Source organism: Marmota monax, unplaced genomic scaffold (assembly GCF_021218885.2).
Source record: "Marmota monax isolate L192 unplaced genomic scaffold, Marmota_monax_Labrador192_F-V1.1 WCK01_AAM20220418_F8-fsc00008, whole genome shotgun sequence".
NCBI classification, from domain to species: domain Eukaryota; kingdom Metazoa; phylum Chordata; class Mammalia; order Rodentia; family Sciuridae; genus Marmota; species Marmota monax.
The window spans coordinates 21,300,825-21,315,722 of record NW_026694432.1 but is presented as its reverse complement, the minus strand read 5'-3'; the positions used below and the strand labels follow the sequence as shown (position 1 = coordinate 21,315,722).

Genomic DNA, 14,898 nt, shown 5'->3' with positions numbered 1-14,898 from the left:
GGTGAAGTATGTAGCTCAGCGATAAACTCTTGCGACCCTGGGTTCAATCCCCAGCATAGCAAAAAAAAAAAAAAAAAGTTGAAGGCCAGCCTGGGCAACTTATCAAGACCTTCCTCTTAAAGGGGAAAAAAAAAAAAAGCTTTCAGTGTGTAGCACTTTGCAGAGGAACAAGGGAGGTAACATTTGTGAAAGTACTTTTTAATTTTGAAAGCCCTTCACAAATGCAAAATGCTTCCTATGCCAGACCATAATCTTCAGGGGTGTGTGTGTGTGTGTGTGTGTGTGTGTGCGCGCGCGCGATGCATGTTTCATACATTATATATTTTAATATATCAAAATATTCATCAATATATTACATTTACGTATACATATAGTCCCCCATAATATTTTAGCAGTGGTATATTTCTTATTCATTTGGGGGTTTTTTTCTAATTTTTCTTGATTATATACATATTGCTCATGTACTATGAGAAAAGCAGTATTATAAAAGTTAACGTAAAATCCTTGAAGAAAAAAACAAAAAAAAAAGTGGGACTCTGTATATTTTATACACATTCTTTTAAGTACTCCTCAAACTTAGTAATGAAACTCTCCCTACTCCCTTGCCAAATTAAGTCATATATATGTACATATGGGTGTGTGTCTATTACATATACCACTCTTTGTAAAATAAGACCCCAACCTGCCCGGGCAAAGATAAAACAGGAATTCCTCCCCTCTACCCTCAGAGGCTCCAACTTTAACGGGGAAAACCTCCCCCAATATCATGAGCAGGGCTCCCTCCCTAGAACAGGACACAAAAAGCAAAGCTGCAGCTGTTATCACAGTCACTTTATTTATATCCAGGACATAGCAAAAGTCCAAAGCAGCCCTGGCTCCAGACCCACTGAGCTCCTCCTGTGGATCTGGACCTTTGCTCAGGTTTCCCCCTCTGCCTGGAATGCCCTATTCTGTCTGCAAACTCCTATTCACTCTTCCCAGCCAAGACCCTGGGTACCCTGGGGAACACTTATTCTCTTCTCCCTTCTTCCTTGACAGTTCATTCTGGTATTAAATCCTCTGTGATCCTGCATTGACCACAGGGCCTGGTGGGTGGCCTGCCTCCGAGAAGAGGCCAAGGACGCACTGGATAGATTACTGAATCATGAATAAGAGATCTGGGAACTGCTGTGTGGGACACAGGCCAGAGCTAGGAGGCTTGGGGCTCACTGTCTGGGGCAGTGACTTGGATATGTGGCACTGATTGGGATCTCCTTGAGCCTGGCACAGTCTTCTACCTTTTGGGGCTCCCTGGAGCTCTGATCCAGGCTGGGGCTCAAGGGACAGTAAGGTCCTGCACATATTTGAGCCCGTCCCTTTCCTCTCTACTGATAAAAAGTGGGTAGAGGTGGGTTACTGAAGCCTCCCCTGCCTCTCAACTCAAATGTAACTCTGGTCTAAGTTTTACCATCCACCCAGACAATCCACAAGCCCCAATACAGGGTCTTAACCCCAGCAGAGTCCCACCTTCACCCCTAGTGGGAGGCAGTGGAGAGAAAGCCAGGGTGGCCCACACCTTCATCTTTTTCCCTGTCCCAAGCGGGGAGCTAGGCAGATCCAGAGTTGACCCAGCAGCAACTGGCCAATCCCTAAGTCTAAAGGTTGGCCAGTGCCATCCTTGACAGTTGGGGTATGTGCAGGGAGTCACCGCGGGCCAGACACAAACAACTTTACCAGGCCTTGTTCCTATCTGGGGCCAAGCCCGAACCCCTGTCCCCCACCATACCCCTCCCTACCGGCTGCCCCTCCCTTCACTTGGTCTTCTCGTTGAGTTTTCGCCGTACCAGCTGGCTGAGAAGAAACGCAGTGAGGACACTGCTGCCCACAGTGAGCAAGAAGAGGGCGGAGAAGTTGTGGGGACAGCGTGTGTGTAGAGGCTCATAGATGGGTCGACGGGCCTCGTAGTCCAGCGTCACTGCCTCCAGCTGAGCCAGGGTGCACAACACCAAGAAGACATGGAAAACCTGGTGGCCCTGCCCAAAGACATGGCAGCTGCCTGGGAACCAGCGCTCAGGCATGAAGGTAGAAAAGAAAGCGGCAGCCAGCAGAAAAAACACCACCTGGCACTTGTGGTAGAGAAGAGCTGGGTCGTCTATGTCAGAGTGAGGGGACACCAAGATACGGTGCACCACCGGGCTGATGTCCAACGCATAGGCCAGGGCTGAGGGCACCTCCTGGCAAGTGCGGCCCAGCAGGCCTGGCTTCTGGATGTACTTGTTGTAGCAGGAGCCGGTGCAGGAGAGCCAGGCCAGAAAGGCAGCCACGGGCAGAAAGATGGCCTGCACCCTGGCATGCCAGGCGGGCTCAATGGCGTAGTAGAAGTGCGCCAGGGCACTGCCAAACTGGTACACGGCCACACCCACGTAGTCCAAGAAGAAGAAGCTGTAATGCCAGAACTCGGACTTGGCCTGCAGGAGGTGGGCCAGGGCGCTGAAGGACAGGTAGGTGAAGGAGGCCAGGACGATGATGAAGAGCGGCAGGGCGTGCGGGTCTCCCAGCAAGTCCACGGTCCCCACAAAGATGGCCAGCCGCAGGAGCAGCGCCAGGGCCGCCAGCAGGTGGGTCCACACGTTCACGGCCTCATTGTGCTGCTGGAACAGCGTGCGGAAGTAAAAGCGCCAGGTCTGGTGCAGGGGCCGGTAGCCAGCGTAGATGTAGGGCTTCCAGAAGAGGGGCGGCACCTCCGCTCGGTCCACCGTGAAGACCGGCTCCGGCTGCAGAGGCTCCTGGCCGATGTGCCACAGGCTGGACAGGAGGTGGCTGAACTTCTGGGCTACCGCCATGGCCATGGCTGGGGGCCTGGACAGGGAGCTGCGAGATAAACCAGAGAGGAGTCAAGGGCCTGGTGTGCAGCTCGCCCCGCCAGCAGCAGCCCGGCTCTGATGCCCAGGTTCTCCTCCCTCTTCCCACAGCCCTGTTCCTGCTCTGGGTTTGAGGAGGGAACCATCCTGAGAAGAGTCAGATCCTACCTCAGGAAGCCAGAGCACTGCTTTGTTCCCTAAGAGCCTGAAACAGCGTCTGACGCACACACGGTCAATGTCAGCCCCACAGCAGCCCAGGTGTCTGCCCTCCTCCAGTCCAGTCCAGACTCACCACGCAGAACACTCCAGAAGGGCAGGTGCTCTCAGCCCAAGTTTGTGCCCCCATTAGTGTTCACCTGGTAGGACAGTGACCCGTTAACAGACCTGTTGCCTCTAAAGCCCTTCAGAGTTGCCAGGGGCTCCCGCTGATCTTCCATTTCCCCATCTGACCGGTGACTTCTTCCTTCTCAGCCTTGCTGCTCAACCACAGCGCACTTCAGCCCCAGGCACAGCCTCACCAGGCCCCTAGGACTGCTGCTTCACACGCCTACAGCTTTGCACAGGCCGTTCCCGAGACATTTTCCCATCTAGCCTACTTGGCAAACTCCTATTCATCCCTCAAAACCTATTTCTTCTGTCCTTCAGACTATCCTGTGGCTGTTACGACACTTCTCACAGACACTGAAATTGCTGACCAGCGCTCAATGAAGGCAGACAGTTTGATTATTTTGCGCACCCCTGGTATTTCGCAAGAGACTGACACTCAGTATTTGCTGAATAAAAGGACAACATGGTAGCATTCTGATAACACTTCATGCCCTTCAAGGTCCAACTCCAAAAGCTACTTTTTATCCTGAAAGTCCCCAGCTAACAACCAATCCTATAAAAACAGCCCTTCCCCTCAGCCCCCACCTCCACTCTCCTGTTGCTCCTCAGCCAGTTTTCCCACTGTGCACATTTCTGATTCCAAATAAATCAAACTAACCCTTCATCCTGGCACTCCAGGCCCTATGAACTGCTCCAACCCTCATTTCCCACCTAACCCCAATGTCACACTGACTACCTTTCCCTGAGTTGAAATCCTCTGAGGCCAGTACAAGTTTCCCCTTCTGGGGGCCTCCTTAATGCCCTCCCTGCTTTCCCTTTGACCTACAATAGGTGACACAATCGATTCATTCATTCGCCTATCAGATCCTGAGCCTGCTGTGCCTCAGACGGGTGATGGACCCTGGACAGGGCACAGTGGAAAAGAATCCAACCCCTGCCCTTGGGAATCCCATGACCTGGGAGAGGCTACAGAAAGGAACAGCAACAGCAAATGCTTACACAGCACCAGCCAGGAGCCAAACAGCATTCAGTAATGATTGACCCTGTGGGGGAGACGCGGTCTTTATTCCCATGTTCCAGAACAGGAAACCCAGGCACAGGTATAAAGTACCTTGCCCACCCAGTCAGCCAGGAAGTGCAGAGGCACATGCCAAAGTCAGCCTGGACCCTTAACCACCACGCCAACCTGGCCTTTGCAAGATGAGGTGGCAAGTGCCATTAGTCACTTCACAACTGCACTGTTTTGCCTGGTATCCCTTGCTCAATTCAGGTTTATCAACATTCATTAACTATTTATTGAAAAACCTGCCCAATTATTCCCCCCCATGCCCTGCCACCAACTGCATCCCCTCCAACAAGCTTTTTGGACTCTTTTGGACTCATTGTTCATCAGACTTCAACTGCAACCACCTTTGCCCCAGCCACTGTGCCGGCAGGGTAAAGAATTCGGTTCCCTGTCCCTAGCAGCAAGGTAATCACTTCCAAAGCCACCAGTAATTCATACAGTCCAAGTTAACGCAGGGCGCTAGCTACCCAGAGGCAGTGTACCAGCCCCGCCCTCACTTCCACCCCAGCCTGACCCCAACCTTAAGCTGTCCCCCACACACACTGGATTCTGGAGTTGGCCCTGGCACCTGGCTTTTCCTAGCCCAGCAGGAGGCAGAAGTTAATAAGTCCTTCACCACCGCACAGTGCCAGCTATCGAAGCTATGTCTTCTTGGTGTTGTGCCAGCTAAGGCAGCTACCTACCACAGTGCCAGCTATCGCACTATCCCAGAGAGCCTGGCACAGGGCACGTTGTGCTGATGGACTAATTCGTGGGTCCACTTCCACCCAGAGTATGAGAACATGCCTGCGAACTGGGAGTCCAGTGCAGGACCTTTTCCTCCCCTAAGAGACTGGGCTTCAGCTGCAACCATTTGACCTCGCCTTGCACCCTTGTCCACCATCATGGCTTCCTAACTCAGGAGCTCAGGGGCCAGAAAAGGCCTCCAGAGGCATCTCATGCAGCTTCCTTGCATCACACGAGGAAACCAGAGCCTTCCCAGAGTTGCCATCCCAGCAAGGTTTCCACTCTGCCATGGGGAAAGGACCAGGGAATGACACTGCCCTCGTTACTGGGTCCTTATAATCTGCTATGTCCAGTCCTAAGTTCCGTATCCCATTCTTGGAACTTCCCCAGGCGTAACAGCACATTAAAGGCTCTGAGAAGTCCCGCAGCAAAGATGTCTGTCTACTTAGCTTTGTTGAACCTACATGTTCTAAGCTTACGTAGCAAGGACTCCTTTCCCAGTAATTGCATTATAAATCAGCACAAATGTCACGTGTTCACTATATGCTCATCTCTACAGCCCTGCTGCAGTTAATTCTCATTTCCCTGTGAGGTGCGTATTAATAAGCGCATTTTGGGGCTGGGATTATGGTTCAGCAGTAGAGCGCTCGCCTAGCATGTGCAAGTCCCTGTGTTCGATCCTCAGCACCACATAAAAATAAAATAAAGATGATTGTGTCCAACTACAACTAAAAAATAAATACTTAAAACAAAGTAAGCACGGCTGGGGCTGTAGCTCAGCAGCAAAGTGCTCACCTAGCATGTGCGGGGCCCTGGGTTCAATCCTCAGCACCACATAAAAATAAATAAATAAAGATATTGTGTCCAACTACAACTAAAAAATAAAAAAAAAAAGTAAGCCCATTTTTGTTGCTGCACATAACGAGCTCCTTACTTAAGGCCTGAGAGTGCGTGTGGCAGAGTCAAGGTTTGGAACCAGCTCCAGATCTTGCCCTCCTCCTGTCATACACATTTGCATCCCACAGGTGATTTTTTTTTAAGAGAGAGAGAGAGAATTTTAATATTTATTTTTTAGTTTTCAGCGGACACAACATCTTTGTATGTGGTGCTGAGGATCGAACCCCCGGGCCGCACACATGCCAGACGAGTGCGCTACCGCTTGAGCCACATCCCCAGCCCCCCACAGGTGATTTTGGACAATGCTGGTCTAAGCAGAAAACTGGGTCCTTTCCCGTGAACTATCTCCTTAGGCTTCAGCTGACTCAGCCTCCCTCAGCTGCCAGTCACTCACTTGCTCTGCACAGGGAAGCCCTGGCTCACAGCAACCTCCTCAGGAGGGGGACAACGCTTGCTCACAAACCCCATGTCCCCAGACATGGTATGCCCTAAAGACAGAACCCAGAGGCATCATGTTAGGGTGACAAAGTTCCTGCTGCCCTATTTCCTTTAGGCCTCAGCCAGAGGCCCTGCCCCATCTCAACAGATCTGTTTTCAGAATTAATTCCCATCCCCTGTGTCCGTGGAAAGAGGGCCTGAATCCAGGGAAGAGGGGGAGCAGAGGAAGGAGCCAAGCCTAAGCCAGAGGAAGGGAGCAGGTGTCTGGAGGGACCAGCAGGGCATCCTGTGCGCAGCCTGCCCTCAGCAGCCAGGCCCCACCTGGAACAGGCCGCCCAGCCCAGCCCTGCACACCTCCTCACGCCCCGCCAGGCCCTCCAATTGCACTGAGTACCTGAGATGTTTCTCTCAAACCTGGCGGCTGATGACGTCGGCTGTGGGACTGGGAAAAGTTGCCAGATGCCAAGCACTGGGTGGCACTTCCACAGGTAAGGGGCACTGGGGCGGGGCTTCCAGGGACTGAAGATGTCTTATGTGATGTCACCAGAGGGTAGGGCTAAGGACAACTTCCCCACCTCTCCCCTCCCTTCACAGCTCCCATACTGGTAAAATCCAGGCTGCACCGTGGGACCACCTAGCCTGGCGTCAGCTGCAGGAGGCAGCTCACCATTAACCTCTGTGTGAGATGCAGAAAAGCCGAAGGCTGAAAAGTTGTGACTTAACCCAAGGCCACCCAGCAAGGGAAGGGCAAAACTGGGCTGGAGCCAGGTGTCTAGGACCTGGTTGATGGATTCCAGGCAAACTTGGCTGGTTCCTATCCTCTGCTCAGAGGGAATCAAAATGAAGGATACCAGAAATAAAGGAGAAAGCAAACACTCTAAAGGTTTGGGAAGGAGATAGACTTCTGATTTGGACAACCAGGTTTAGCACCTGATTCCATGGCATTCTAGCTGTGTGACCTTAGACAAATGACTCACCTTCTCTGAACCTTAACTCCCTCATGGGAATGACAATATTATCTACCTCTTCAACATCTCTAGAAATTAGAGAAATGCAAATCAAAATTACTCTAAGATTTCATCTCACTCCATTCAGAATGGCAGCTATTAAGAATATAAACAACAATAAGTGTTGGCGAGGATGTGGGGAAAAGGACACTCATACAATGCCAGTGGGACTACAAATTGGTGCATCCAATCTGGAAAGCAGTATGGAGATTCTTTGGAAAACTTGGAATGGAACCACCATTTGATCCAGCTATCCCATGCCTTGATCTATACCCAAAGGACTTAAAAACAGCATACTACTGAGACACAGCCACATCAATGTTTATAGCAGCACAATTCACAATGGCTAAATTGTGGAACCAACCTAGATGCCCTTCAGTAGATGAATGGATACAGAAAATATGGTACGCATACACAATGGAATATTACTCGGCATTAAAAAAGAATAAAATCATGGCATTTGCAGGTAAGTGGATGGAGTTGGAGAATATCATGCTAAGTGAAGTTAGCCAATCCAAAAAACCAAACGCCGAATGTTTTCTCTGATTTAAGGATGCGGATTCATAATGTGGTGGGGGCAGGGGCGCATGGGAGGATTAGAGGAACTCTAGATAGGGCAAAGGGGAGGGAGGGGAAGGGAGGGGATATGGAGGTAAGAAAAATGTTGAAATGAGACGGACATCATTAGCCTAAGTACATGTATGAAGACACAAATGGTGTGACTCTACTTTATGTACAACCAGAGATATGAAAAATTGTGCTCTTTATGTATAATATGAATTGTAATGCATTCTGCTGTCATATGTAACAAATTAAAATTTAAAAATTTTTTAAAAATATTATTTACTTCATAGATTGCTGCAAAGATTAAATTTACTAGAACTAAATTTTAGCATATGCTAAGTTTTAGCATAATATAGCATATGATTGCTATATTATTATTATGAATAAGAGTAATAGTATTTGAAATATCCCCCACTTAAGAAATGTGTTCTAGGTTCTCTTTTTTTTTAATATTTATTTTTTAGTTTTTGGAGGACACAACATCTTTGTTTGTATGTGGTGCTGAGGATCGAACCTGGGCCGCACGCATGCCAGGCGAGCACGCTACCGCTTGAGCCACATCCCCAGCCCTAGGTTCTCTTAAAAAAAAAAAAAGTCAGTCCTCTTTAAGCCTTGAATAGCTTGTACCACTAACCTGGGGTCAGAGAGTTCCCTGTGTCTCCTTAAGCAACTCCCTTATCCCTGAAGGTATATTTAGGGATCAGGAAAATTTGGTTGGAGTTCAGACTTGTGAAGATAGTGACCTTCTTTCTCATTAAATTGTTCTCAGCAAAGACCATTCAGAGTAACCTACTGGATCCACAAAGCCCTAAAAACTGGCATTCACTGCCAGGCCCACTCCAGGTGGCTTGGAAGTGACATCCACAGGGCAGAGGGCCTCAATTTCAGTAGCTCCAACAGTCCTGGCCCAGGGCAGGACACTCAAGGTAAAGTGCTTGAGGAGACAATTCTAGAGGCACGTGTCCCGGCCTGGCCAGGTCTTGCAGAATATCTGGAAGGCTTCCAGGCTGGATACACCTCAGGGCTCATCCCCAGAGTCCCAGTGGGAATCCTCTGATGGTCTGAGAGACAATTCACATTGCCCTTTCCTAAGCTCAAGGTACCCTCCTCACCTCCCTCCTCAGCCAAGACTTGCCCCAGATATCTCTTCCAGGACTCCATCCCAAGGTCAAAGTTTCACATAAGAGCCCTGGAGCAAAACGGAAGGATAGGCTGTGGGGGTGCTACAGAAAACCAGCTTTAGGGCCCAGTGCACTAGCACATACCTGTAATCCCAGGACTGGGGAGGCTGAGGCAGGAGGATCGCAAGTTCAAAGCCAGCCTCAGCAACTTAGACCCTGTCTCAAAATAAAATATATATATATTTTTAAAGTTGGGGGGCTGGGGATGTAGTTCAGTGGTAAAGTCCCCCTGGATTAAATCCCTAGTATAAATAAATACAAAAACAACAAACAAAGAAAAAGAAAACAGGCTTTGGAGAAGGAGAGCTCAGAGTTACTCCCATTCCCAGATTTCACTCAGTGCTCATTACATGCCAGCCTCGGCCCTGCTGCTACCAGGATACTGTTCAGCTGGTGACCCAGAGAGCTGGAGAGGGCCACTGCCCCAAGGGTGGGCGTCCACCACTCACCTCTGACAGACAGTTTCAGGAGAAACCAGGATCCTCAGGTTTTATGTGCAGATGGGATTTCAGGCCTGGAACTTACTGGTGACTTTCCTTCTGAGCTTCTTTCCTTAGTTACAATCAGCTAACCCCTGGGCCCTTGTAAAAGCCTACTTTATAAATAACATCTCTTATCAGTATGATTTGGTTATAATTCTACTTCTTTGCCTCCTTCCTGGCATGCAAAATATTCATTGTTGCTTTTGAGCCCTGATTGTTCAGCATTTTTTATTAGAGACAACTTTATCTTGCCATGGAAGGCAAAGTCTAACCTCATTAGATAAAAATAATAAGGCCATGTTGTTGTTTTTTTCATGTTGAAAATTTTTAGTTTTTATTTGTTCTTTTTAGTGATACATGACAGCAGGATGTATTCTGACATATACATACATGGAGTGTAACTTCCCATTCTTGTGGTTGTACATGATGATGTGGGGTTACACTAGTCGTGTAGTCAATAAATGAACACAGGAAAGTTATGTCTGATTCATTCCACTGTCTTTCCTATTCCCATCTTCCCTCCCTTCCCTTCTTTCTCCTTTGTCTAATCCAGTGGACTTCCAATTTTTCCCACCACTGGGTGTTACATCTGCAGAACATCTGGCCTTTGGTTTTGGGGGATTAAGGCTATGGCTTTTACACATTACACATGTAATCATTTATCAGCATTTTTCATAACACTCAGCTAATATGCACAATTTTTGGTTTTAGGCAACATTTAAAGAGTAAATTTTTAAATAATAATAAGGCCAGGCACTTATTGGAAGGCTGAAATGGGATGATTGCTTGAGTCTGGGAGTTTGAGACCAGCCTGAGCAATACAGACAGCAAAATCCCATCTCAAAAAAGATAAATAGCTGGCACAGTGGCACACACCTGTAATCCCAGCATTGGGGATGCTGAGACAGGAGGATTGCAAGTTCAAAGCCAGCAACTTAGTAAGGCCCTAAGGAACTTAATGAAACCCAGTCTCAAAATAAAAAATAAAAAGGGCGGGGGATGTAGCTCAATGGTTCAGCATCCCTGGGCTTAATTCCCCAGTAAATAAATAAATAAACAAACAAAACAATAAGAAGGACAGGCCAGTGTTAATACAGGGTCTCTCAGAGGCAAACCCTCTGCAGGGATCCTAAAGAGGAGGGCACATTATGACAGCGCCTGAACTATTAGTATTAGGTCTAACATTAATAAAGTTATAAGTGCTTTGCTGTTTAGCAAGACCTTCCACACACACCTCCTCTCCCTCACAACTCTGAGCCTGAGGCTAACCTGTCATCACTGTCAAGGAGGCAGGATGGTCAAGCACCTATATTTCCAAGCCAGGACTCTTGTCCTTCCTCCACCATAGTCAGCTCCCTGGTGCCTAGTAGAGGAACACAGATCGGACAAGCAATGTTCCCCTCTCTCAGTGGCCTCCAGATTTCTCAGCAACTGGGTCACCTCCCTCACTGCAAACCAATTCCCCAACTCAGTCCAATATGCTTAAAGAAAAAGCCCCGCCAAGGCTTCCAAGACTGCACAAAACCCGCTTTTGTTTGTAACATACTTTGAGCCTCCCTCTGTACTCAGAAACGTGATCAGAATGAAATAAGCAAATTAGGGTGGGGGGCTGGTACTGGGGATTGAGCCCAGGGGCACTCTGTCCCTGTCCCCTTTTAAATTTTATTTTGAGACAGGGTCTCACTGAGTTGCTGAGTTGCTCAGGCAGACTTCGAACTTGCAATCTTCCCGCCTCAGTCTCCCAAATTGCTGGGATTACATGCCTGTGCCATAGCGTCTGGCTTGAAATAAGTAATTCTTGAAGAAATTTTTTCGTGGAATTCATATTCACCACTGCTCTGAGGAGGGGACCCTGGGGCAGGGCGGCAGCCCAGAAAGGTTGGCCACAGCCAGCCAGCACGGAGCATAGGAATGGCACCTGATTTGCACTGCTGACCGGCAAGAGCCCTCTGGGAGCAGAAGTGGGACCACAGAAGAGCAGCCTCTCACCGAGGGAGCCCAGGGGCGTATAAGCCCAGCCCCACTATGGGAGACCAGGTCCCTACCCAGATAGGAGCTCCAACTTGAGGTCCTACCTGTCTAGCAAGTGCAGTCAGGCTCTGAGAATCCATCAAACTCCCAGGCCTTGGCTTGAAATAGCCGCACAGGCCTCGGGGAACTGCCCCAGGTAAATCTCTGGGGTCCTCAAGCCTGCAGGTGAGAGGTCATTGCTGCGAGGAGGGGCGTGGAGCGTGTTCCTTCACCTTGGGGAAATCATGCCCTCCTGATCCCTGGGAGGGCAAGGACCTGGGGAGCAAGAGCGTCTCCTGGGCCCCAGCACTGCTACCCTCTCAGTTCTGGTTCCCCACAAGGACCACCCACACACCTTTCTGCCCCATTATCACGTCGATTCCTCCTCCAGGAGGGGGGCCGGCGGTGGGAGGCCCTGCTGGGTGGGGCCGGCTCCCGGCCTAAGGTCTTCCAGGTCCTCCTCATAGCCAGGCCAGCCCCGCCCACTCCCGGGACCCTGCCACCGCTGCACGGTCCTTCCGCTGTCCCTCCTTCACTCTCCCCCCAAGTGTTCCCCGCCCAGGCCTCTCGCGCGCTCCCGGATTCGGGGACATGTCGCGTGCGGGCGCGTCCTCCCCTCCCCGCCCAGGGGCTCCGCGTGCTGCCTCCCACCCTCCCGCAGGAGCGTCCCCGGCTCTGCGCCTCCTTCCCGCCCCTCCCTCCGGGGGCTCCTTTAGCGAGCGCCCCCACCCTGCACCCCGACCAAGCCCGCTCCCTCCCGTCGGCCCCACCGCGCAGAGCCGGGAGCACCTCGGCCGCGCCCGCGGGCCAGCCTCACCTGCGGGGGGCAGAGCTGGGAGCCGGCGGCGCGGGCCCGCGGAGGGCGGCAGATAAAGGGGCGACGGGAGGCGGCCCCGCCCCGAGGAGGCCCGGGAGCCCGGGAGGGCGGCGCTGCGGGCACCGGGGCCGGCCGCCTCCCCCGCGCCCGCCCGGCCGGACTTGGCCTTGCGCAAGCACGTGTCGCCCCCGCAGGCGGAAGGGTCGCTCCCACCCGCCACAGCACGTCCCGGGACTTGTTGAGCTGGTGGTAGAAACCGGCAAAAGCCGATCCCGAGAGCAGAAGTCGTGGTCAACTTCCTGAGCCCGGCAGAGCGGCTGCAGAGGTCCTGGGCCCGGCCAACTTGGGGAGGGCCAGGGGTAGTTGTAGCAAGAAAATGTTGGATTGTCCTCGCTGGAGCCCCTGGCCCAGCACACATCCCCTCCCAGGGTGCTGGGGTCCAGCGGTGACCTTCATTTCTCTGCTTGGGGCGCTGCACCCCCTCCTCGGGCACGCCTCTCTCATTCAAGGTGTCACCCAGAGCCCTCTCCTAGAGCAGCTTCCTGGATCTGCCCAGGCAGTGCTGTTGTCTGGACCTGTATAAAAACATCCACTCGGAATGAACCCCAGGGTTTAATGCCCAGCTACAAATCCAAACGAAAACAACCGCCAGTGTCACATCTCCCACCAGGAGTCCGGGCACCTGAAGGTTGAGGAATCCTTGTACCTAGTGGACTTTCAATAAATACTGGATCACAAGGCCACTGATTGCAAAGACCTGGGCCAGGCAGTACGGGGAGACACCCTCACGCACCCTGTCTGGAGGTCGGGGCGTGGTACACAGGCCTTCCAGGAGACATTGCCCCGCCCTGGAGGAGCTCTGAGTCCACTATGGGAGGATGCTGTGGTTTGAGGGTACATGGCAGTCCCAGGCTGGCACTACCCCAGCTCACCTTGCAACCTTAGACAAGTTTTGCTCTCTCTGGGCCTCAGTTTTATAATTTGTACAATTGAAACCAAAACCACCGAACTCAGGCACATTAGGATTAAATAATACAATGGACATGAAGCTTCTTTGCCCACTGCAAAATACTAAGGGAATGTAAATTTCACTCTATATTACAACGAAACTTATATAATCATAATGCAATAGCATGAAACCCATCTCTCCTTCAACAAGTTCAGACAAACCAAAAAGAAATACCTAAGTCTGCCAGGGATAATGGTGCACACCTGCAGCCCCAGATACTGAGAGGCTGAGGTAGGAGGACTGCTGGCACTCAGGAGTTACAGCAAAATGGCAAGACCTGTTTCCAAAAGAAAAGAAAAAAAGGGGGGAAATGAGAGACCTAAATTATTACTTAACTCTTTCTTCATTTTCCATGTGGATAGAAAAAGTAGCATAGAGCCAGGCCTGTGGAATTTGCCTGTATTCCAGTGACTTGGGAGGCTGAGGTGGGAGGATGGCAAGTTCAAGGCCAGCCTGAACAACTTAGAGAGACCCTGTCTCAAAAAAAGGGATGGGGATGTGGCTACGTGGTAAAATCACTCCTGGGTTCAATCCCCAGTATAGAAAGAAAGAGAGAGAGAGAGAGAGAGAGAGAGAGAGAGAGAGAGAGAGAGAGAAAGGAAGAAGCTGTGTGAGTCCAGCTCCAACAAGGGGTCTATGAACAGATGGTGAGGAGTGGGTGAAAGTGGGTAGAGGAAACAACACAGACACAAAAGTGAAGGTGCTGAATCCCGATCTTTACTTGTGAAGTTAATCATATTTACTTTTCATTTTGGCAGGCTCATAGTATTTTGTGGTTACAAAACAGGAATCCTTATTCAAAGAAACAAAATATTAAGTAGCTACAATTAGATAAGAAGAATGTATCTTGGCTTATGCATAAGCAAGCATTTTTACTTTCAGTTCATGTTTTGCTTTGAGCTGTTTCTGCTTAGTTAGCTTTTAATAATAGTTAGAAATGTCCCAGACTACTGGCCTATACCTTGACTATTCTTTCTTGACTTACTGCCAGGGTTATGGCAAGTGGTTAACTTGAAAAGAGAGGCTACTAATTTTTTTTTTTTTGATATTTATTTATTTTTTTTTAGTTCTCGGCGGACACAACATCTTTGTTTGTATGTGGTGCTGAGGATCGAACCCGGGCCGCACGCATGCCAGGCGAGCGCGCTACCGCTTGAGCCACATCCCCAGCCCGAGAGGCTACTAATTTTAATCAAACAAGAATAAGAGCACCAAACCATTGTGCACAGGAATAAGAACAAGTTGCCCAGTACTAAGCACTAATCTGTCTTCTTAACATTAATTCTTCTTCTCTAGATTTTAATTTAATTTCTCAGAAACTTCCTTGACTGTTTTTCCTACAGGGGGTTTTTCATTAAACATTAACAATTTGCATTCCACAGCTGAATCATTGCATTTAGAGCAAACAGATGTATTCTTTAGAAGTAGTTGCATTAATTGGGAAAGTCATGTTTTTTCCTTCTACTTAATGGTCATATGAGAAGTCGCAACTATACTTATTAATGGAATACAAAACCAAACCAGCCCATTCCCA

General features: G+C 49.9%; 1 protein-coding gene across 5 annotated transcripts; it reads right to left on the bottom strand.

Moving 5' to 3' along the window:
• Window positions 1-816: 816 nt before the first annotated feature.
• Window positions 817-12,490, bottom strand: Paqr7 (progestin and adipoQ receptor family member 7). 5 transcript variants are annotated; one of them, XM_058571045.1, is made up of 3 exons: window positions 9,496-9,514; window positions 9,131-9,202; window positions 817-2,850 (listed from the first exon to the last, which is right to left on the bottom strand). In XM_058571045.1, exon 3 carries the CDS (start codon window positions 2,826-2,828, stop codon window positions 1,791-1,793), a length of 1,038 nt encoding a protein of 345 aa, XP_058427028.1. In that variant the 5' UTR covers window positions 2,829-2,850; window positions 9,131-9,202; window positions 9,496-9,514; the 3' UTR covers window positions 817-1,790. The 5 variants fall into 5 exon arrangements, with proteins under 5 accessions (XP_058427028.1, XP_046325399.1, XP_046325401.1 ...); XM_046469443.2 differs by lacking the exons at window positions 9,131-9,202; window positions 9,496-9,514 and adding an exon at window positions 12,356-12,490; XM_046469445.2 differs by lacking the exon at window positions 9,131-9,202 and having other exon boundaries at window positions 9,496-11,549.
• Window positions 12,491-14,898: the final 2,408 nt, after the last annotated feature.